This window comes from Zalophus californianus, chromosome 1 (genome assembly GCF_009762305.2).
Source record: "Zalophus californianus isolate mZalCal1 chromosome 1, mZalCal1.pri.v2, whole genome shotgun sequence".
Classification (NCBI taxonomy): Eukaryota; Metazoa; Chordata; class Mammalia; order Carnivora; family Otariidae; genus Zalophus; species Zalophus californianus.
Window position 1 is genome coordinate 62,513,501 of NC_045595.1, and position 21,994 is coordinate 62,535,494.

Below are 21,994 nucleotides of genomic sequence, written 5' to 3' on the forward strand. Positions count from 1 at the left end.
GCCAATTGAATGGCCCTATGGGTTCTATTATGCATTTTCTGGTCCTTTTAGTCATAACCAGGCAGAAAACACATCAACTTCCCCTCCTCTCTGCCCCCAGATCAGCTTCTGGAATGGCTACTCATCTACTACTAACAGGTCTCTCAGGTTTTAAAACTTTAACACTAAACCTCAGATGCTAAAATTGTCCAACAGTTGCAAGAAAGACAAAATGTATTATACAAGACTGTTCTGATAAGACCATGTTTTAATTGCCTATGACATGGATACACCACATAATGGCTCAAAATGTAAGATTAAAGAAAAACAGATGAAAATGAGTTTGTGAATCCTTAATTTTAAGTAAGCTTCTGGCAAAAACAAAACAAAACAAAAAACCCCCAAAAAGCTAGGGGTTAGAATCATTTCAAAATTGTGTCTTCAAAACTAGCACCTTTCACAATCTGCTTTTATTCATTTTGCTGTGATACAACTAAAAAGGCCCGTAAATACTCCCCTGGGTCTCAAGTAACAGTTTTCCGAGAGCAAAAATGTCACTTTCTCTGTGCAGTGAAAGCTGGCATTTGGATGGGCTGGATCGGGTGGACAGGCTGGAACACTGGCTTCTTTCTCATCTCAGACAGTGTTTTCACTGTGGGGAGCAGTTGATTCCTTTTGATGATCTGTAAGGCCAGCTGGGTATTACCTATAAAAACACTTCCCATTAAAAAAAAAAAGCATAAACAATACCATGTGCAAAGCAAGCCATCAGCATCATGCAAGGGAAGTAAAAGATGGTCTGGGAGAGCAGTGGTCTGCAACCTTTGCTATACACTGAAGCCACATCATGCTTCCGTCCCATCCCCAGAAATTCTAATTTAAGAGACCTGGGGCGTGACCTGGGCAAAGGGATTTTTAGGGGCACCTGGGTGGCTCAGTCGTTAAGCGTCTGCCTTCGGCTCAGGTCATGATCCCAGGGTGCTGGGATCGAGCCCCACATCGGGCTCCCTGCTCGGCGGGAAGCCTGCTTCTCCCTCTCCCACTCCCTTGCTGTGCTGTCAAATAAATAAATAAAATCCTTAAAAAAAAAAAAAAAAGGGATTTTTAAAAGCCCTAAGGTTTTTCTAAGGTATAACCCAGCTTGTGAACTTGTCTCCAGGTAGACTACATGGAAGAAGGGCACTAGGACCAGTGCACTAACCCTATTTACACCTTTCAGGAGGCCGAGGCCAAATGGGTACCAGGCACTTAATGCTATAAAAAAGCTATCAAAAGAGGGAACCATGTAAAGATTCCCATGATCAAAAGGAGGCATGACTTAGAACTCTTAATGTTTCTGTTTAATTTCTTCCATTCATGTCTCTTCTCTACTTCATGCTCTCTTATATAGGGCCCACAGTCATTTTTTCAGAAGCCACGACCTTAAAGGTTGTATGTGCCCCAGAGGTCTAACCTGGATTTAGGTCTGGATAACTGTCAGCAAGAACTGGTTTACCGTAAAACTCATTAATGACACCTATGTTCAAAATACTACAGTGTACAACTCTTAGCAACTGGCATTCTGCCTCATGTTCTCAATTCAAGTCATTTGGCTGCCTAAGAGAAAGGTTAATTAGTAGGGATTAATTATAATTGTCAGAAGTTATGCTTTCCCATATTTTCACAGATAAAAGGAAATACGGTTAAGTCACAAGAAGCAGGAATTTGTAAGATACCAAAAACTCCCTAGCTACATTTTTTTCTAGAAGAACTTGATGGGTAATATCTTCAAGGAAGGCAAAGTTTCAAATTCGAAGAGATAAATCAGACACCCAAAACCTTGGGCTCTTTGAAAGGATACAGTCCTTTTGTTTTTGCTTTTAAACTTCTATTTAAGTAATCTCTACACCCAACGTGGGGCTCGAACTCACAACCCCAAGATCAAGAGTTGCATGCTCTTCCAACTGAGCCAGTCATCTCTGAAGGGATACAGTCCTAACTAAAGAGAATTACTTACCATTTTGCAGTTCAAGGTAGACTGCCAGTAAGATGGCTTCAGGGGGCACCTCTTTAGGATGGATCATTGAAGCCGCCTTTGCTCAAAACAAAAAACACCCATGAAAAACCAAAAGCTTAAGACACAAACTCCAAGTAATGCTGGGGGTGAGGGGGGGGAAGCCTACCAATGACAAGTTAGTAAACTCATTCCCACATGACCTTCTAGCAACTACTATCTTTCTGTTCTGATGTCCCTCAGCTACCTTTGTCCTCAGCCCTACTGATTAAACTAGACATGTAATTTTTTGTTAAATAATTCACTATTTTCTCTTACCTAGTCCATAATGAGTTTTTAATAGGGGAAAGCTTTTCTTCCCTCTTGTTTTCACCTGCTTGGGGTTCTTCTTCCATGTTTTGGCTCTATTTGGTTTTGAGAAGGGTGACCAGACACTCTTGATTCTGCACTCCAGTCATTGGTCCAGGTCTGTTGGTGGCTCTTCACCACAGACATGGTTGCACTTATATTAAAATCTGCATGTCCATTTGTTTTCCTAAGTAACAACTCAGTATTGCAGGTCTCAAGTTCCCAAAGTTAGCAATAAGAATTCAAACTTAAAAAGTTGGTAACACAGAAAAATAAAATACCACTAAGCATGTTCAATGTCCCCATTTTTAAGGACTGAAACAGTACAATTTTGTCAAATAAAATAATTTAATTGTTTAAGCAACATGCTATTCTTTCCTGGATCTGAGAGTCACTTCTCTAGCTAGCAACTTCTCTCTGACCTAGTCGTGAAAAAGGAAGCCTGGCCTGCTCTGGTCAATGGTGCTGAGATCATAGGTTTATTTCCTCAGTCTGGGCCTCTTTGGGCTGCAGCCTTTTCTCACACCTTACTATCAACGTATTCCCCCATCCAGTCTCAGGTACTCTGGCTTCCAGGCTGCCCTGCTTCTTCCCTTCATCTTATCAAAAAGTGTATTTGTATAAACATTTACTGATCAGAGGTGAGTGTGTGGGTAAGACAGGGACTCATCCTGACAATAAACAGGCATGCAAACAACTAACAATAATCCAAACAAATTTACCCAAATGCTAGGGAGAGAAGGGAATGAATGTACTGTGAATATGAAGAGAGAAAAATGTTTCTTTTGAATGGAGAGCTTCAGGGCAAGGGGCACCTGCCTTAGTCCTTGCAGGGTGGATACTGGGTAACAGAAAATGGGGAGAAAGGCCTTGGAGGCCAAGCTGTGAAGATGGGAGATATGTGGTGGACCAGAAGCTTGCACAAGGTCAAGTTTCCAGCAGCCTCAGAAGAGATCTTGGATGAGCAGGTACGCTCTCATCCAGGGCACACCCTTAAGCTCTTCATGAACGAAGCAGGGAGGCTTTTATTTCTCTCACCACATCATGGAGGTATAATGACTCCATTCAGAAAATGAGATTTTACACTTCTAGGCCAAGCTTCATACAGGCAAGATCATCTTTACAGCATTTTGTGGGTACTAAAATCTCCATTTTGGGGCACCTGGGTGGCTCAGTCATTAAGCGTCTGCCTTCGGCTCAGGTCATGATCCGGGGTCCCAGGATCAAGCCCTGCATCGGGCTTCCTGCTCGGCGGGAAGCCTGCTTCTCCCTCTCCCACTCCCCCTGCTTGTACTCCTACTCTCGCTGTCTCTGTCAAATAAATAAATTAAAAAATCTTAAAAAAAAAAAATCTCCATTTTGCCTTCAAGTGGCTGGTTAACACAGGTCATTTATTGTTCTTTGCACTGATCACAGTCTACAGCTTTCTCTAAAATACAGGCATTCACAACAGCAACTTTATGAGACTTGATGGTGCTCTGCTTACTGGCTGTTCAGAATGGCTACTGGCAGGCAGGCAACCTCGGAAACATCTCCGTGGAGCCCTTTCCAACTCTTCACGTCACTGTCCTGCCCTCCCAGGCAGGGTGGGCCTCCCAATTAACAAAGATCCAGCCAATGGATTAACCTAAAAACCAAGGGACCAAAACAAAACCCCCTTCAGACCCTGAGCCAGGCCTGAGCCCATCTGTCTCTCCCAGCGTGGCAGCCACCACGGCCACCTGCTGTACGAGAACCTGAGCCAGACCGTGCATACTGCAACTTTAGATCAAAAGTCCTATTTGTTGGGTGCCTGGGTGGTTCAGATGGTTGAGCGTCTGCCTTCAGCTCAGGTCATGGTCCCAGGGTCCTGGGATTGAGCCCCGCATTGGGCTCACTGCTTGGTGGGGAGCCTGCTTCTCCCTCTCCCTCTACTGTTCCCCCTACTTGTGCTCTCTCGTTCTGTCAAATAAATAAATAAAATCTTAAAAAAAAAAAAAAGTCCTCTTTGCAGTAGTCAACTCCTTCCCAATCAACTGGTGTAACTCAACTGCAAGATAATAGCAAACATGTTTCCTTGGATAGTCCATCACTTAACATTTCTGATTTTGGATCAGAAGTGCCGACCAGATGCCACTTTAACTAAATATCACTCGTGGTTATTTTGCACATGGTAAGATTCTTCATAGCTCTACACAACAAGTGGTCTTCATAGGAAGAACATTTCCAGAAGCCACCAAATCTCTTGAGAATAGGTGTAATTTCAATGTTAGCTACTCTGATAAGCATATAGGGACATGGGCTCTCTCCTGTGCTGCTGGTGACTATACCATTTGACACAAACTTTCCATATTAGAAGTCTTGAAATTCTGCATACTCTCTGACCTCGCAATTCCATTTATAGGCAGGGTTGCATCACGCCTACCTATTTTTACTGTTTTATTCCCATGGCTTACCAAAAAGTAGTGCTCACATGCTTGCTGAATTAATATCTTTTTGAGGAATTACCCCTTTCTGAGTTTTTGACCCAGCCTCTGGAGCTGCCACTGGTGCTATCTGGTCACCTGGTCCCCTACTGCAAGTAAGGGTCCATGTACATGACTGCTCCAGGGATGCGCAGGAAACCTAAAGAGACTCAATCAGAATCTTCCCAGAGACCTACTGATGATACATCATATCAGTGGTAGAATTCAGAGGTGTATTTTAGTTATATGTTGCCAGTAATTTTCTTTAGCGTATGTGGAATTTCTTTGGCACCAGCTTTCTTCTGAAGTCTCCCGTATTAGTGCTCCAGCCACACAGTACTTATCCTGCTGCCCCATAACCAGTGTTGGTGGTTTCTAGTCTGTCCTTTCAGAGCTCTTGTATGCATATACACAACCGTAAAGCAACAGTTTCAAATCCTGGTCTTTTCACTTAGTGTATCTTGGATACCTCATCATTTCAGTACGGAGTTTATAGCAGCACTGTGTTCGGCTGTGTGGGTGCACCATTATTTAGATAGTTCCCAATCTTCTGGAATTAATCTAACCATTGGGAAAAATCCTCCATTAAGTGCCTAGGTTCATTTGTAATAGCTGATCAGTTGTTTACCTTGCAAGAATATTTCTAAGCTTGGAAAAGTAATATTCCAATTTTTAACAAATTGACCAGAACCTCAAACAAAATAACAAAACCCAGAAACTCCAAACCCTTTGCTGGCTGCCTTACAAGAGGGCTTAGCCCCACCACTTCTAGCCTCACCTGGTGGAGACACTTTCGGGCTTTGTCGTATTCGCTCCTCAGGCAGTAGGCGCTGCCAAGATTGAATAGCATCACGGTCCTGGCAGAGGTGACTGAACTGGGGTAGCACTGAGGGGCCCGCTTCCCAGCTGGGGAAAAAGAACGTGGACCCTGGTGAAGAGGCCGCGTCAAGGGCAAGGGGGCAACCCAATCCACCGCCCCAGCAGCTGCTCAGACTAAAGCACAGCGCTACTTCTTAGGTTGACAAATGGACACAAAAGGCTTGAGCCTACATCTCTGGGATGCAAAGCCAGGCTATTTGAAATATTTACAAAACTTCTTACTCACAGGATTCCATTGCTTCATTTTCACCTTTGTCTGAGCCTACAAAAACATGAAAATAAACCTGAGGGGGAAGGACAACAGAGAATATTTTCTAGAAACCTAATTTTGTTTATGAAATGGAAAATCTAGTATCAAAGCAATCTGTCATGTCACAGTGTTTACTTTTCATGTAGTGGAGGTTCTATTAGAGGACACCAGAAGGTACCACCCACCACCACCCCATTCCTGCATAATATCTTAAATAAAGTAAATGCCAGTCTTACTTTCTTAAAAACTTAGGCATGATTTAAAACTGACTTTTGAGGGGCGCCTGGGTGGCTCAGTTGTTAAGCGTCTGCCTTAGGCTCAGGTCATGATCCCAGGCTCCAGGGATCCAGCCCCACATCCGGCTCCCTACTCGGCAGGAAGCCTGCTTCTCCCTCTCCCAATCCCCCTGCTTGTGTTCCCTCTCTCGCTGTGTCTCTCTCTGTCAAATAAATAAAATCTTTAAAAAAAATAATAATAATAAAAAATAAAACTGACTTTTGAATGCTTATTTCTACTTTCCCCTAGACTGCAGAGTCCCTTTAAGGAGAAAAATACAGTATGATAATCAAAACAAATTTTTCTACTACCAGCCTTTCAAAAGTGAGAGTCTATTTATTTCTTTTTTTTTTTTTTAAAGATTTTATGTATTTATTTGAGAGAGAGAGAATGAGAGAGAGAGAGAGCACATGAGAGGGGGGAGGGTCAGAGGGAGAAGCCGACTCCTTGCTGAGCAGGGAGCCCGATATGGGACTCGATCCCGGGACTCCAGGATCATGACCTGAGCCGAAGGCAGTTGCTTAACCAACTGAGCCACCCAGGCGCCCTCTATTTATTTCTTTAAAATAGTTTTTCTTGGGGCACCTGGGTGGCTCAGTTGTTAAGCATTTGCCTTCAGCTCAGGTCATGGTCCCGGGGTCCTGGGATTGAGCCCAGCACTGGGCTCCCTGCTCCACAGGGAGTCTGCTTCTCCCTCTCCCACTCCCCCTGCTTGTGTTCCCTCTCGCTGTGTCTCTCTGTCAAATAAATAAAATAAAATCTTTAAAAAAAATAAATAGTCTTTCTTGGGGCGCCTATGTGGCTCAGTCAGTTGGGTGTCTGCCTTCAGTTCAGGTCATGATCCCGGGGTCCTGGGATTGGGCCCCACATCAGGCTCCCTGCTCAATGGGGAGTCTGCTTCTCCCTCTGCCCCTCAACCTGGCTCATGCTGTCTCTCTCTCAAATAAATAAAAATCTTAAAAAAAAAAAGTTAAAAAAAGAAAATAGTCTTTCTTTTCTTTCTTCTTCTTCTTTTTCTTTGGTCTATAAACTCTACAGCCAATGTGCTGCTTGAACTCACACCCTGAGATCAGAGTTTCATGCTCTTCTGACTGAACCAGCCAGGCGCCCCTCTAAAGTAAGCATTTAGACCATGTGATTATCAACTCTTAGGTCTACTCAGCACACAATTACTACAAAATATGTACAGCCAAAAATGTAGAGAGCGAACCCAAAACTTCTTTCCCTTCACAACTGTGCCTTTAAATTTCCACACATCCAGGAAGGCAGTGGAAATGATGACCAATTCTGATCAAATGTGCCCTCACTAACCTTGGTCCTGCTCATTTGAAGAGATTCCTAAGGAAACATCAGTGACATTCTCTGGGTTCAAGTGAGTAATGGCATCAGATATTCTGTCCAGAGAGATGAGGGCTTCTGCAGCATATAAATGGCCCAAAAACCTAAGATGAAAAGAACAGATTCCAAACTGGTAAGTAGGTCATCACAAAACACCCAATGTATAACAAGATTTGGTGTACACATGCTTCACATATTTCTAATCTTTGAATTGAAATAGAAGTTTATAAATGGATCAATTAAAGGTCACTTAACTCTTACCTCTTTATATAAAAGTATCTTAAAATATACAATAATTTTTATATCAGCTAAGCTGGAACAAATGACACCTATCAATTAAGAAAAAAGTTCAAAATTGGTACATTTACTATTCTGTTTATGCAGAAAATAACATTAACATAAGGAAAGGAATGAAGTTCTAAAATAAGAGACAGGTCCAAGGATGAATCCTCCAGTCTCTGCTGCTGGAATAGTCAGAACACATCAGGGTGCCAAATGGGACTGAGACCAGATTTGGGTTAGATCAACTTTACTTTCTATCCCAAAGGTTTCCTGCTTTTCAAATCATCTATTTTATGCCCACTGATGTTTTTAGGACAGATACGCAACCTCCCAGCTTATAAGAGCCTGCTTCTTCCGGTCTTTTACTTACAGGCCATTTTTCTCTATGATCACCTGATTGATTTTTCCAAAATTAAAACAGGATTAGGTATATTCCACCCTTGCTGAAAATCTTAATGACTTTTCCTACCTGAGAACAAAACTTTTTATCAACTTAAAGCTCTCCAAGTTTGGTCCCACTTTTCTATATCCAGTCAATATTCCCAACCCCTCAAAAATTGCTCTGGTCCTAACAGACAGTGTCCTGGGCAGGGTGTACTCGCTGTTCCCCCATGGCCTGGCCTTCTTGGGCAAGCCTGGCCTCCTCTCCACAAGCCAACATCTATTCCTCCTTTTATTTTATTTTTTAAGATTTTTATTTTCAAGTAACAACTTCACTTATATTTTGAAATAAGATAATTTAAAAATTTCATTAAAGTAGTATCCACAAGCCAGTAATCATTAAAAAACACAAACACATAAATTCAAAGAACTACTTCAAATTGTCTTCTATGAATTTACTTAAAAACATTTTCCTTTTTTAGCCAAATGAAATGCCTTCATGACACCCAAAGCCAAGAAATCTTTGACCAGGTGTAGAGAAAGCAAAAAGCTGCAGGGTAAAGCTGCTGTGGTATGTGAGCTGCCAAATGCAGAATTACCTGCTTGTCTTCGCTGGGAAGACAGAGACTGGCCTTGTTATTAATTAAGAAACCAATATTTAGGAAAGAATAGTTAAGAGAATTAAAAAAGAAATCAAGAGAATTAAAAAAAGAAATTGCCAGACACAGCTTGGCCAATCCCTCGAAAGTTGATAAAGTTAAAAACCCTCCAATGAATGCCAAGTAAAGAATCTACTTGGGATTTGAGAACAGTGACCCCAATGTCAACCAAAGAAGTTGAAAAAGCAGTGGAGATTTGTGTTTCACTTCTGTTAAAAAGCAAAACAAACCGAACACTGCTCTAATCATGGCTGTGGCACCACAGGCCGAGTGTGGACTTCAGCAGGAACTCTGGGCTGCTACTTCACCGAGTTGGACGGTGGTGCCCTCAGAGGCAGCCCCGCTGCCTTGAACTGGAACTCGGGATCCCTCCAGGCCTGAATGTTAGACAAGGCTTTCTTATATTTGATTGTGGCAAAGCCTCTTATGTTACTGGATGTTCTTTTAATTATCTTTTTTTTTTTTTTGAAACACAAGGTATGTTTGGGAAACACTGGCCTAAAACAACCGTAATCATTGTTAATTTTAGATGCTTGTATAAAGTAATACTTTTTCTTTTTTTTTTTTTTAAAGATTTTATTTATTTGAGAGAGAGAGAATGAGAGAGAGAGCACGAGAGTGGTGAGGGTCAGAGGGAGAAGCAGACTCCATGCTGAGCAAGGAGCCCGATGTGGGACTCGATCCCGGGACTCCAGGATCATGACCTGAGCCGAAGGCAGTCGCTCAACCAACTGAGCCACCCAGGCGCCCAAAGTAATACTTTTTCTTAAAGACAAAAATAATTAAACATCAACAGAATTATTCCTCAGAGTATGATCTCCCAATTCTAAGCACTGCACATTATAAACAAAGACCACCTAAAGGCAAGAGTAAGTAATTATTTTTGGAGATTATAGGTATATACCCAAAGGATGAATGAAAAAACAAATGTTCTAATGTTATGCAGAGTATTTGTGGTTCTGAATAAAATTTCTAGCAGAGCATCATACAGAGATTCAAAGAAAGCTGCATCTCACTCAACCTCCATAAAAGGAAAGAGAGGTGCTTTAGCCAATTTTAGAATGATAATGACACTAATACTGAAGAGGCATAAAACTCAGGTGGTCAGAATTGTTATCTATTTAAATTGCATTCCTTGAAGCAGATTTATCATGCTGACTAAACTTATTTTTGTGGGTCTTCTTCCTGAGGACTCATCTTGTTTTGGGGACTAATATGTGAAAACATGCTCCAGTCAGGCCTAGTAGTGGACACTAGACAGTGCAAAGTTTCTGCCTCCTGATACTCAGTACAGCAAATGCTACTTCCCTTAATCCTTGAGGTACAACAAGGGAAAGGAACTACCAAATTAATGTTTCAGTCCGTTGCTCTGTCTAGATAATACATCCCACTGGGGGAGTAAAGAGCAGCAATATGTACCACAAACTAATTGAAAACCTCCAAACAAAATGACCCTGGGACACACAGGGGAAGTCACACTTACTTAAGCGATCCTGACAGCTTGGGCTGCTGAAGAAGTTTATCTGCGTGATTCAAAGCCATAAGGTTATCACCCAAAGCCAGAGCCACGTAAGCACTACAGGCAAGTATGGAGCATCTGGAACACAAAAGGGAAGGGTTGAAAAACCTGAGTTACAAAATTGACAATGGTTGTATTTGTTATTAAATACGAAAGAACGCCCTAATTATAGCTGTGACAATCTGGACACCAGGAAAGAAGAGAGAGGAAGTCACAACAGTAATGGTAAGAATTAGGATGATGTATAAAACTACCATCTGAGGCACAGTGTGGCTATCTATCCAAACCATCTTTAGCTTCCATCCAACTGACCCCCATCTCCAACAAAATAACCAAAAGGAGTTACAATATTTAGCCTGTAAAAAAATATGTAGTTAATGGCCTAGTGAGAATTTACTTCCCATAGAACATTTAACATCCTAGAAATAAAGCTCCAGAAGCAGATTACTATTCTTTCAAACTCATTTTGCCGAGAAACACAATTAACTCACTAAAAAATCCATTTAGCTTACTGTAAAGTGTTCTTCTCTGAACCTGTTAAGTCTATAGTTCTTGCTAAGCAACAATATCAAGAGTAACTAAAAGAATTTCATTCATACACATACTATTACCCTAAATGAATATTCAAGAAAGAAATCAGGCTGAGTAAATACACGTGAAGGTAAGAAAATTTAAGTTACATTGACTTTGCTAAGTTACGTTGGAAAGCAAATTTGTTTGGTTTTCTACTTAACGGGCAGCTCATTTAAAACAGGTCTAGCTAAAGACTTGACACTAATAGATCACTTGAATGTTAAACAACTGCTCCAAAAAGCAATCTTAAAATAAACCCCTGTCAAATAGAAATGAGGTCTGAACGGCCAACCGCAAATGACCCAACTTAGATCCAGGGTTTTGAGTTATGTTTACAAATTACAGTACATATGTGTATCATTAAGTGCATTTGGGCTGTAATTTCAGTCTAAGGAAGAATGCAACCCCCACAGCCCTGTAGTTTTCTAATAATCTGAAATCCTTAATTAGAAATGGCCCTTCTAAAAGTGCCACAGCTGGGCAAATCAGACAAACAGAAGTAGTTTGCTGTTTCTTCTTCACCGAATGAGTTCTGGTTGTTGGAACCTTGGAAAATTACCCCACTAAAGGCAAAGTAGTCCCCTCAGCTCCTCACAACACAGAAAAGTAGACTGGTCCCAGAGGAGACAAAAGGAAATTGAGATTTATGTCCTTAGGCTACAATGGTAGGGGCTGAAAGAGTGCCTAATGTCATCCTTTGTTTTAAGAAGATAGAGATTGAAATCCAAAGTCATTAAATACATTCTCTAGCTTGGAGTGTGTGATTAGAGTTAGGACTAACATTCAACACCATGGACTCCTAATTCACTGCCCTTCCCATCCTATCATATTGCTTCACTATCGGTTCACAAGATCACCTGAAAATAAAGTAGAAAGAAAAGATTATGTTATGATTTCCTCAATGCATTCGTAACTATGCATACAAATGTAGGTACTTAAGCCTGTCTCTTTAAAAGGGAAGAAAACAGAATGTAATCCAAACTTTAAATTTTTTTTAAAGATTTTATTTATTTGAGAGAGAGTGTAAGCAAGAGACCCGACAAGCAGGGGAAGCAGCAGAGAGAGAGGGACAAGCAGACTCCCCACTGAGCAGGGAGCCTGCCATGGGGCTGATCTCAGGACCCCGAGATCATAACCTGAGTGGAAAGCAGCCACCTAACCGACTGAGCCACCCAGGCGCCCCTCCAAAGTTTAAATTTTCTTACTGAGCACATAATTTAAAATTTGAACCCTGTTCACATAAGACAATAAGTGCAGGCAAGTAATGTCCTACTCAAAGGGATTTTTTTTTTTAAAGATTTTATTTATTTATTTGACAGAGAGAGCCAGAGAGCACAAGCAGAGGAAATGGCAGAGGGAGAGGGAGAAGCAGGCTCTGCACTGAGCAGGGAGCCCAATGCGGGACTCGATCCCAGGACCCTGGGATCATGACCTGAGCCGAAGGCAGACGCTCAACCATCTGAGCCACCCAGGAGCCCTCAAAGGGATTTTTTTTGACAAGCTTACTGTCAATATCCCTATGTTTCCAAGAGTTGTCTTTACCAGCCAGGCTGTCCTGTGGCCACAGCCCCTGGGGGGCATCCTCTCTCTGATGGAAGAAGCAAGGGCCCAAAGAAGGGAGGCAATGGCTAGTTATCTTCCCCGTGCAGTAGCTCCTCAGTGCTTAGCTCTGTGTCGTGAGATTAGGGTGACTTAATTTCCTCTTTTGGCTTATTTGTACTATTTTATTTATTTTTTAATTTTTTTAAAGATTTTATTTATTTGACAAAGAGAGACACAGCGAGAGAGGGAACACAACCAGGGGGAGTGGGAGAGGGAGAAGCAGGCTTCCTGAGGAGCAGGGAGCCGAATGCAGGGCTCGATCCCAGGACCCTGGGACCATGACCTGAGCCGAAGGCAGATGCTTAACAACTGAGCCACCCAGGTGCCCCTGTACTATTTTAAAATGGCAATGAACACAAATTCATCAGCCAGGTATGTACTGCTTAGGAAGAAAAGAACTTTTAAGGCCTAAGTCTCCAGAGGCCCAAGAAAACCTTCAGCTCAGGGCCTATATGAATGAAAATCACTAAGTTGAATATCCATTTTCGTCCGTGACTTGGCCAAAGATCAGACATAAGCCCCTTAAAAGCAGAAGCCAACCATCTTTTGTTTCCTGCACTAACACTGGAGCAATTCCTCAGCATCTACGCAGTAGGTGTTTAACAGATAATCACTGAAGACCACAGCTTTCAACATTTTTTGACTTACTGTTCCAGGCACGCAGACCTCCACCTGTCTTGTTGGCAGGCTGCCTCACTGATGAAGCCACCTCCTTCCCAGCTCCCACAGACAGGAGAGTCTTCCTGCATGCTTTGGGGCCTAGCGTCTAGGACAGCCACACCTCAGGCAGGCTTGCTGGGAAAAGCCTGCCCTGGCTTCTCCCGACAGTAGGGGGCTATTACTGCTCCAGCCCACTGTCAAGCCCACTTTGGGTCCAGAAATCAGTCATGTAAGATTGCAGCAGGTTTCTGCTGCCCAGGAAGTCCATACTGCAGTTATGTACCAGGTAAAAATCTGGTTTCCTCAACTTTTACCCTTTTCCCCCAGAAGATATCCTATCAAATCACAACAGGGTAGAAGATTCTACTAATAATCTTTCTTTTCAAAAAAACTTAAATATGTCAAGCAGAACTCTGTGGCTGGCATTCTGATCAAGAGCTGTCAGGATTAAGCAAGTTTCATTGCTTGCACAAAACTAAAACTAACATTTATGGCCCCTCTTCCCTTAATGCCTCACACTCTATCCCAATCTCTCATCCTCACTCATCCTCCTTTTCCTCTAGGAAACAATACTCTACTCTGCATAATTCCTATAGAGTGGTAACACCAGAAACACATACAGCTCTATCTACTAAGCCCCTAGAGAAATCACTTTACTTTTGAGAGTTGCTACTTAAAATACTGAACCCCCCGCCCCCCACTTCCCCGAGTCACTGTCCAATCTGCTTTACCAACCACACAGTGGATCTGACAGTTCATCAGACTGGAAGAACTATACCTCAAGGGAAGAGACACACTAGCTTTCCATCCTCTACCCCCAGTCTACACCCCCCCCCCAATTGGAGGATCTGACATAACCCCACACTTTCTCCTCTATATGTGGGAGGAACTTGCTCTAGGTCCACAGAATGCCAACCCTTGGAAAGGAAAGAACAGAAAAGAAACAAGAAAAGAAATGGGGGTAGGGACTTTCCTTAAAGCATCAAATTACAGCAACAAGGCATATACTGGGCATTAAAAATCTGTCAAGCCACATATTCTGTGAGTTTAATGAATCTAAACCAAATGTCTGAAATAGTTTAACCCTTATTAAAAGAGGCTAAAATGGGAGTAAATCTAGTCAGTCACCATGTGTCAAAGGAAATTATAAAGAGATCTTACAGCAAACAAGTTTGAAAAATTGACCCAAAAAATCCAATAAAGAATTTCTTCCAGGGGAGATGCCTGGGTGGCTCAGTCAGTTGGGCGTCTGCCTTCGGCTCAAGTCATAGTCCCAGGGTCCTGGGTTCGAGCCCCACGACGAGAGGCTAGATAGGGAGCCTGCTTTTCTCTCTCTCTCTCTCAAATAAGTAAATAAAATCTTTTTTTTAAAGATTTTTATTTATTTATTTGACAGAGAGAGGGAACACAAGCAGGGGGAGTAGGACAGGGAGAAGCAGGCTTCCCGCGGAGCAGGGAGCCCGATGCGGGGCTCAATCCCAGGACACTGGGATCATGACCTGAGCTGAAGGGAGACGCTTCACGACTTGAGCCACCCAGGCGCCTAAATAAATAAAATCTTAAAGAAAGAAAAAGAATTTCTTCCAAGCTGAATAGATTATATAATTTCAAAAAAATAATCAGGCGCCTGGCTGGCTCCATTGGTACAGCACTCGACTCTTGATCTCAGGGTTGTGAGTTTGAGCCCTATGGTGGGCATGGAGCCTACTTTAAAAGAAAAAGTCTTTCAAGCTATTTCCATTATCCGTGATAATTTTGAAAATGTTAAACTTGTCAACTTTCAAATCTTAAAAGAAAATTTTTAAGTTTTTCACTTCCTGTGTTTTGTAAACATTTTGCTTTTCTAGTAACAGTTCTGTACAAAAAGCTTACTGACAAACACACCCCAAATCCAAAACAAATAGAAGCCAACACAAAAAAGCTGAACAAAGTTTTTTCAACCAAATCTAGCATCTCAAAGGACCTAGCCCTAGCCTAGGCAGGAAATAAAATTCATAAAGTCACAGACACAGCATTTTATATACAGACGGGACCTGATGATCATCCGACCCAATTCATTTACTTGACTGAAAAGTAAGACCTACAGGGGTTAAAGGATTTGTCCAATGTCAGCAGTGGCCATATGGGGCTTCCACAGAATGGCAGACCATTGAAGAATTACTTGAGCCCTGCCCATATGAACACTGCTGATAATGTGAAGGAAATGTCACATATGCAGGTTCCTTCTTTGGCAGAATTGATTATAGATGGATACATTTCAACAGGACTACACATTCAGTTGTAAGAGCAATAGGAGATTCAAAAGATTTTCAGCCATAATTTTGTTTTAGGTATGTCTCATGAGCTATAACATAACCACTAGGCCAAAACCAAAAGAAACTGGATTCCTTAAGTACACTAGAACTGCCTATATTTATGTCATCAGCCATTTGTTTGATTCATCTTCTCTCAAACACTGGGTCATGGGAGGTCCCCTTTAACTGAATGGGATATCATCACTGAGTGTTACATCAAATTCTAAATGAACTAATTAAAGTTTTATAATTTATACTTGTAGAACAACTTAACTGGGCTTAATTAAATGTGACCTGAACACTTCCTTTTATCCATTTTGGGGCCTCTTATTAAAAAAAAAAAAAAAGACAAATTGAAATTTCATTTTTATTCTTTTATTTTTTAAGATTTTATTTATTTGACAGAGACACAGCGAGAAAGGGAATACAAGCAGAGGAAGCGGGAGAGGGAGCCCGATGTGGGGCTCGATCCCAAGAGCCTGGGATCATGACCTGAGCTGAAGGCAGAAGCTTAATGACTGAGCCACCCAGGTGCCCCTCATTTTTATTCTATATGCTGTGATTTTAATTTCTCATACAAACATTTCCCATGTGGGCCCCCAAATTACTTCCTGCCCTTTTCCAGTTCTGTTACACTGTTTTCCAAGTTCTAGAGCAGTTCCATTTGTAGTTTCAGAAATTAAAAATCACAATCTCAGAATGAATAACAAAGATGTCCTATAATAGGCAACATGTAAGAATCAGTACATATACCTAAGCTGGTTATTAAACCACTGTGCAACAATGAAATGTTAATATGTGACTAATTAGGCCTATGAACTTATTTCTTTCCTGTTAATAAGGTACTAGTATGCGAAAGAATTAAGTTGAGCACTTACTTCATATCATATATAAAAATTAACTGAAAAACAGATAAAAGACCTAAATGTAACAGGTAAAACTATAAAACTCTTAGAAGAAGGGCACCTGGGTGGCTCAGTCGTTGAGCGTCTGCCTTCAGCTCAGGTCATGATCCCAGGGTCCTGGGATCGAGTCCCACATTGGGTTCCCTGCTCAGAGGGAAGCCTGCTTCTCCCTCTCCCACTCCCCCTGCTTGTGTTCCTGCTCTCGCTGTCTCTGTCAAATAAATAAAATCTTAAAAAAAAAACAACCTCTTAGAAGAAAACATGGGGTAAACCTTTATGTCTTTGAATTTGGCAAAGGATTCTTAGGACACGGAAGGCATGGTCAATAAAAGAAAAAAGTGGGCGCCTGGGTGGCTCAGTTGGTTAAGCGACTGCCTTCGGCTCAGGTCATGATCCTGGAGTCCCGGGATCGAGTCCCACATCGGGCTCCCTGCTCAGCGGGGAGTCTGCTTCTCCCTCTGACCCTCCCCCCTCTCATGTGCTCTCTCTCTCTCTCTCTCATTCTCGCTCTCTCAAATAAATAAATAAAATCTTTAAAAAAATAAAAAAATAAAAAAATAAAAATAAAAGAAAAAAGTAACGGGCGCCTCGGTGGCTGAATGAGTTGGCTGTCTGGCTCTTGGTTTCGGCTCAGGTCATGATCTCAGGGTCCTGGAAATGAACCCATGTCAGGCTCTGTGCTCAGTTGGGGAGTCTGCTTGATTTCTCTTCCTCTCCCTCTGAACCGCCCCCCCCATCTCACACTCTCTAAAATAAACCTCTAAAAATAAAAAAAAAGAGGGTGCTTGGGTGGCTCAGTCGTTAGGTCAGGTCATGGTCCCAGGGTCCAGGGATCAAGCCCCGCATCGGGCTCCCTGCTCCGCGGGAAGCCTGCTTCTCCCTCTCCCACTCCCCTGCTTGTGTTCCCTCTCTCGTTGTGTCTCTGTCAAATAAATAAATAAATCTTAAAAAGAAAAAAGAAAAAAAAAGGTAAGTTGAATTTCATCAAGATGAAAAACTTTTACTTCAATTTTGTTTAACCTCAATTAAAATTAAAAACTTTTGTGATTCAAAGGCTACCTTCAAAAAAGTGAGAAGATAACCCATAGAATAGGAAAAAATATTTGTAAATCATGTATTTGATAAGGGTCTTATGTCTAGAATGTATAAAGAACTCTTACAACTCAATAGTAAAAGGGTAATAACCCAATTAAAAAATAAGCAGAGGATTTGAATAAACATTTCTCCAAAGAAGATGTATGAATGCCCAATAAGCACATGAAAAGAAACTCAACATCATTAATCTTCAGGAAAATGTAAATCAAAGTAAGAAGAGATACCACTTCACACCTACCACAATGTATAATCCAAAAAGATGGGCAATAACAAATGCTGGTGAGGATGTGAACAAACTGGAATACTCACACACTGCTGGTGGGATTATAAAATAGTACAGCCATTTTAGAAAACAGTTTGGCAATTCCTCAAATGATTAAACAGAATTACTATATGACCCAGCAATTCTACTTCTAGGTATATACCCAGAAAATATAAAAACATATGACTGCACAAACATTAGTACACAAATGTATATCAGCATTATTCATAATAGTGTAAAGAAAAAAACAATCAAAGGGTGTCTGGCCGGCTCAGTCAGTAAAACATGTGACTCTTGATCTCAGGGGTTTAAGTTCAAGCCCCACATTGGGTATGGAGATTACATTAAAAAAAAAACCTTAAAAAAATAAAAATTTTTAATTTTTAAAAAAAATTTTATTTATTTGAGAGAGAGAGCAAGCATGCACGCACAAACAGGGAATCAGCAGGCACAGGGAGAAGCAGACACCCCACTGAGCAGGGAGCCCGATGCAGGACTGAATCCCAGGACTCTGGGATCATGACCTGAGCTGAAGGCAGACAATTTAACTGACTGAGCCACCCAGGCGTCCCGAAAATTTTTTTTAAAAAAAGGCAAATAATCCAAATGTCTATCAATGAATGAAAGGATAAACAAAATGTGGTATATCCATATGATGAAATATTATTCAGCAATTAAAAACAAGTATGATACATGCTACAACTTGGGTAAACCTTGAAAACATTATCCTAAGTGAAAAAGGGCAGTCATAAAAGCCCACAACATTGATTCCATTCATATGAAAGTCCAGAACAGAAAAATCTATAGAGCTAAAAAGTAAATTAGAGCTGGGGAGTAGACTGGAGCAAAGGATGACAGCTAAAGGGTGCATGGTTTCTTTTTAAGGTGATGAAAATTTTTGTTTTTTTTTTAAGATTTATTTATTTGACAGAGAGAGACACAGCGAGAGAGGGAACACAAGCAGGAGGAGTGGGAGAGGGAGAAGCAGAATCCCCTGCTGAGCAGGGAGTCCGATGCAGGGCTCTATCTCAGGATCCTGGGACCATGACCTGAGCTGAAGGCAAGCGCTTAACCGACTGAGCCACCCAGGTGCCCCTTGTATCTACTTTCTAAGATTCATTTTTAAAGACAAAAGTTTTTCTGAAGAGATAGCTAAAATACATGGCATGTGAGAACACTGGCATAGTAACAATATTACACATTTGTAGAAACCATGTATCAGCAAACACTTCCAACACAGTTCTAAAAACTCAGAGCAGGGGTGCCTGGGTGGCTCAGTACCTTAAGCAGTTAAGAGTCTGACTCTTGCTTTGGTCTCAGGTCATGATCTCATGGATCATGAGATTCTGCCTGGCACTGGGCTATGCACTCAGCAGGGAGTCTGCCCCTCCCCCCATTCGAGCACAAGTGCACGCTCTCTCATATAAATCTTTTTTTTTTTTTAATATTTTATTCATTGGGGCGCCTGGACAGTTGTCATTAAGTGTCTGCCTTTGGCTCAGGTCATGATCCCAGGGTCCTGGGATTGAACCCCGCATTGGGTTCCCTGCTCCGTGGGAAGCCTGCTTCTCCCTCTCCTACTCCCCCTGCTTGTGTTCCCTCTCTCGCTGTCAAATAAATAAATAAAATCTTTAAAAAAATGTGATTAATTACATTTAAAAAAATTAATATTTTATTCATTTATTTGACAGAGAGCACAAGCAGGGGGAGCAGGAGAGGGAGAGGGAGAAGCAGGCTCCCCACTGAGCAGGAAGGCCAACGTGGGGCTCAATCCCAGGACCCCGGGATCATGACCCCAGCTGAAGGCAGATGCTCAACCAACTGAACCACCCAGGTGCCCCTCAATAAATAAATCTTTTTAAAGATTAAAAATAAAAACTCAGCAGCACTGTCCAATAGAAATATAATTGGAGCTGTAAGTATAATTTTAAATTTTTTCTTTTTTTTAAAAGATTTTATTTATTTATTTGAGAGAGAGAGACAATGAGAGAGGAAACACAGGCAGGGGGAGTAGGAGAGGGAGAAGGAGGCTTCCCGCAGAGCAGGAAGCCCAACATGGGGTTTGTTCCTGGGACCCTGGGATCATGACTTGAGCCGAAGGCAGATACTCAACAACTGAGCCACCTAGGTGCCTCTAATTTTAAATTTTCTCATAAACACATTAAAGTAAAAGAATCAGGTGAAATTATTTAGTTTTAACATATTTAAAATAATCTACTATATCTATCATTTCAACATATAATCAATATAAAAAATTACTGATACATTTTACATTGTTTTTGGTTTTAAGTTTTGAAATCCCTCGTTGTACCATACACTTAAACAGTGCACCTTTCATGTGCTTAGCAGTGACCTGGTAAGTGGCTCTGGTACTGGATACTGCAACCTTAGGGTCTAAGGAATACATGCTAACTACAAATAGGGGTTTTTTGTTGTTGTTGTTGTTGTTAAGAAAGCAAATTTTTCATGTCCTGCCACCTCGTAAGTGATATATAAGGGAAACTGACCATGTATCAGTCATTAGTGGTTAAATTATATTTCCCAAAAGAATATATTATTTTAGTTTTTTATTTGAGAGAGAACAAGAGAGAGAGGGAGAGAGAGCACAGAGGAAGAAGTAGACTCCTGCTGAGCAGAGTCCAATGTGGGGCTCGATCGCAGGACCCTGAGATCATGACCTGAGCCAAAGGCAGATGTTTAAATGAGTGAGCCACCTAGGCACCCCTCAAAAGAATATATTTAGAATTATATTAATTTTTGTAAAATTTCAAACTACCTTAAAAATTTTAATTTTTTTTACTATCTCTACACCCAACATGGGGCTCAAACTCACAACCCCAAGATCAAGAGTCACATGCTCTACTGACTGAGCCACTGAGTCCAACACCTTAAAATTTTAATGAGATATAATTTATATACACTAAAATGCATTACTTGAAGTGTACAGTTTGATGAGTTTGAATATATATATGTAACCACTAGTCCAGTTAAGATACAGAACATTTCTATCACTGCAGATTCTTCCAGTCAATTCCTCCCAACCACTGCTGATTTCTATTAACATAAATTAGTTTGTAGTTTTGCCTGTCATATAAATGGCATAAATGGAATCATACTGTAGATACCTTACACTGCATATAAGAAACACAAAATGTTTTGAGAATCATTCATATTGACTTGTGCATCAATAATTTGTTGCTTTTTATAACTGAAAAGTATTCCAGTGTATATAGTGGATTATAATTTAGTTATCTGTTCTCTTATTAATGGTTACTGGACTATTTCTAGTTTTTCTCTATCATGAGTAAAATTGCTATGATTTATTGTATGTACAAGTTTTCATTTATCTTGGGTATGTACCTAGAAATAGAATCATCTTTTCTTTGAAAATTTTAAGTCATAGCATTCATTTAAGGCTGTAGAATGTGTGTGTATATATGTGTGTGCTTTCCTAACTGAATGAAACTGATGGCTTTGCAGAGCTCGGAATGATTCAGGAACTGAACAATACTCTAACAGTGTTCATCTGTTCATCTGAGCCTCACAATTAAACTGCTTAGTTGATTTCTGAGACATTTCCTGATGTGGGGTAAATTTCTGTTTTAATTGTGAGAATATTTTTCTGAAATCTATCTTAATTCTAATATAGAACCTCACAATTGCTTCACGTGTCATCTGTCTTCAAAAAACATTCTTGAAACTTGGTTAGAATGAATATTTTTTGGAACCCATCTTCATTTATATACAAATGAAAAAAATGAAAGTACTCAAGAGGCTGTGAACCCATACCAAAGGAAGTGGCCATTATAACACTCATGATAATTTACTGCATATTAGTTATGCTGGAAATAGGAAATGAGGTGTCTTGGGTATTATAGGGCACAAGGGGTCAAATATAATAGTCCATAAAAACTAAACTATACACTAGTCACACACACATTTCCAATCACATAAAAGAATTCAGGTCAGAAAAAGATGAAATCTCTAAGAATTCCATGATCTTAACAGAAAACCAATGTACTCAGTCTCCTTCCTTCTATAGAAGACAGCTGGCTCCTGCCACAGAACTGCCCTTTAACACGCCCAACTGCATTATGAGCTTTTATAGCTTTGAAAATTACGACACAAATCTTTTACGACTCCTTTCCTGCACCATTTGTCTCCACATTACCATTACTACTGTCTTGCATAGCAGTTCTTTTTATAAATCTACCCTAAGGCTCCTTCCCTCTTATTCCATTTCCTTTCTCCCATC

General features: G+C 40.9%; 1 protein-coding gene across 5 annotated transcripts in view; it reads right to left on the reverse strand.

Moving 5' to 3' along the window:
• Positions 1–229: 229 nt before the first annotated feature.
• The window catches only part of CNOT10 (CCR4-NOT transcription complex subunit 10), a 77,683-nt gene continuing 55,918 nt past the window's right edge, over positions 230–21,994 (reverse strand). For 4 of the 5 annotated variants that reach the window (XM_027586740.1, XM_027586738.1, XM_027586737.1 and 1 more), the window contains exons 14-19: positions 10,313–10,426; positions 7,481–7,611; positions 5,870–5,905; positions 5,543–5,670; positions 1,976–2,051; positions 230–685 (exon numbers count right to left, since the gene is read on the reverse strand). In XM_027586740.1, the coding sequence (XP_027442541.1) occupies positions 534–685; positions 1,976–2,051; positions 5,543–5,670; positions 5,870–5,905; positions 7,481–7,611; positions 10,313–10,426 (637 nt within the window). In that variant the 3' untranslated portion in view covers positions 230–533. Of the gene's footprint in view, positions 686–1,975; positions 2,052–3,619; positions 3,948–5,542; positions 5,671–5,869; positions 5,906–7,480; positions 7,612–10,312; positions 10,427–21,994 lie in introns of those variants that run through there. The other variant, XM_027586739.1, reaches the window with a different exon arrangement.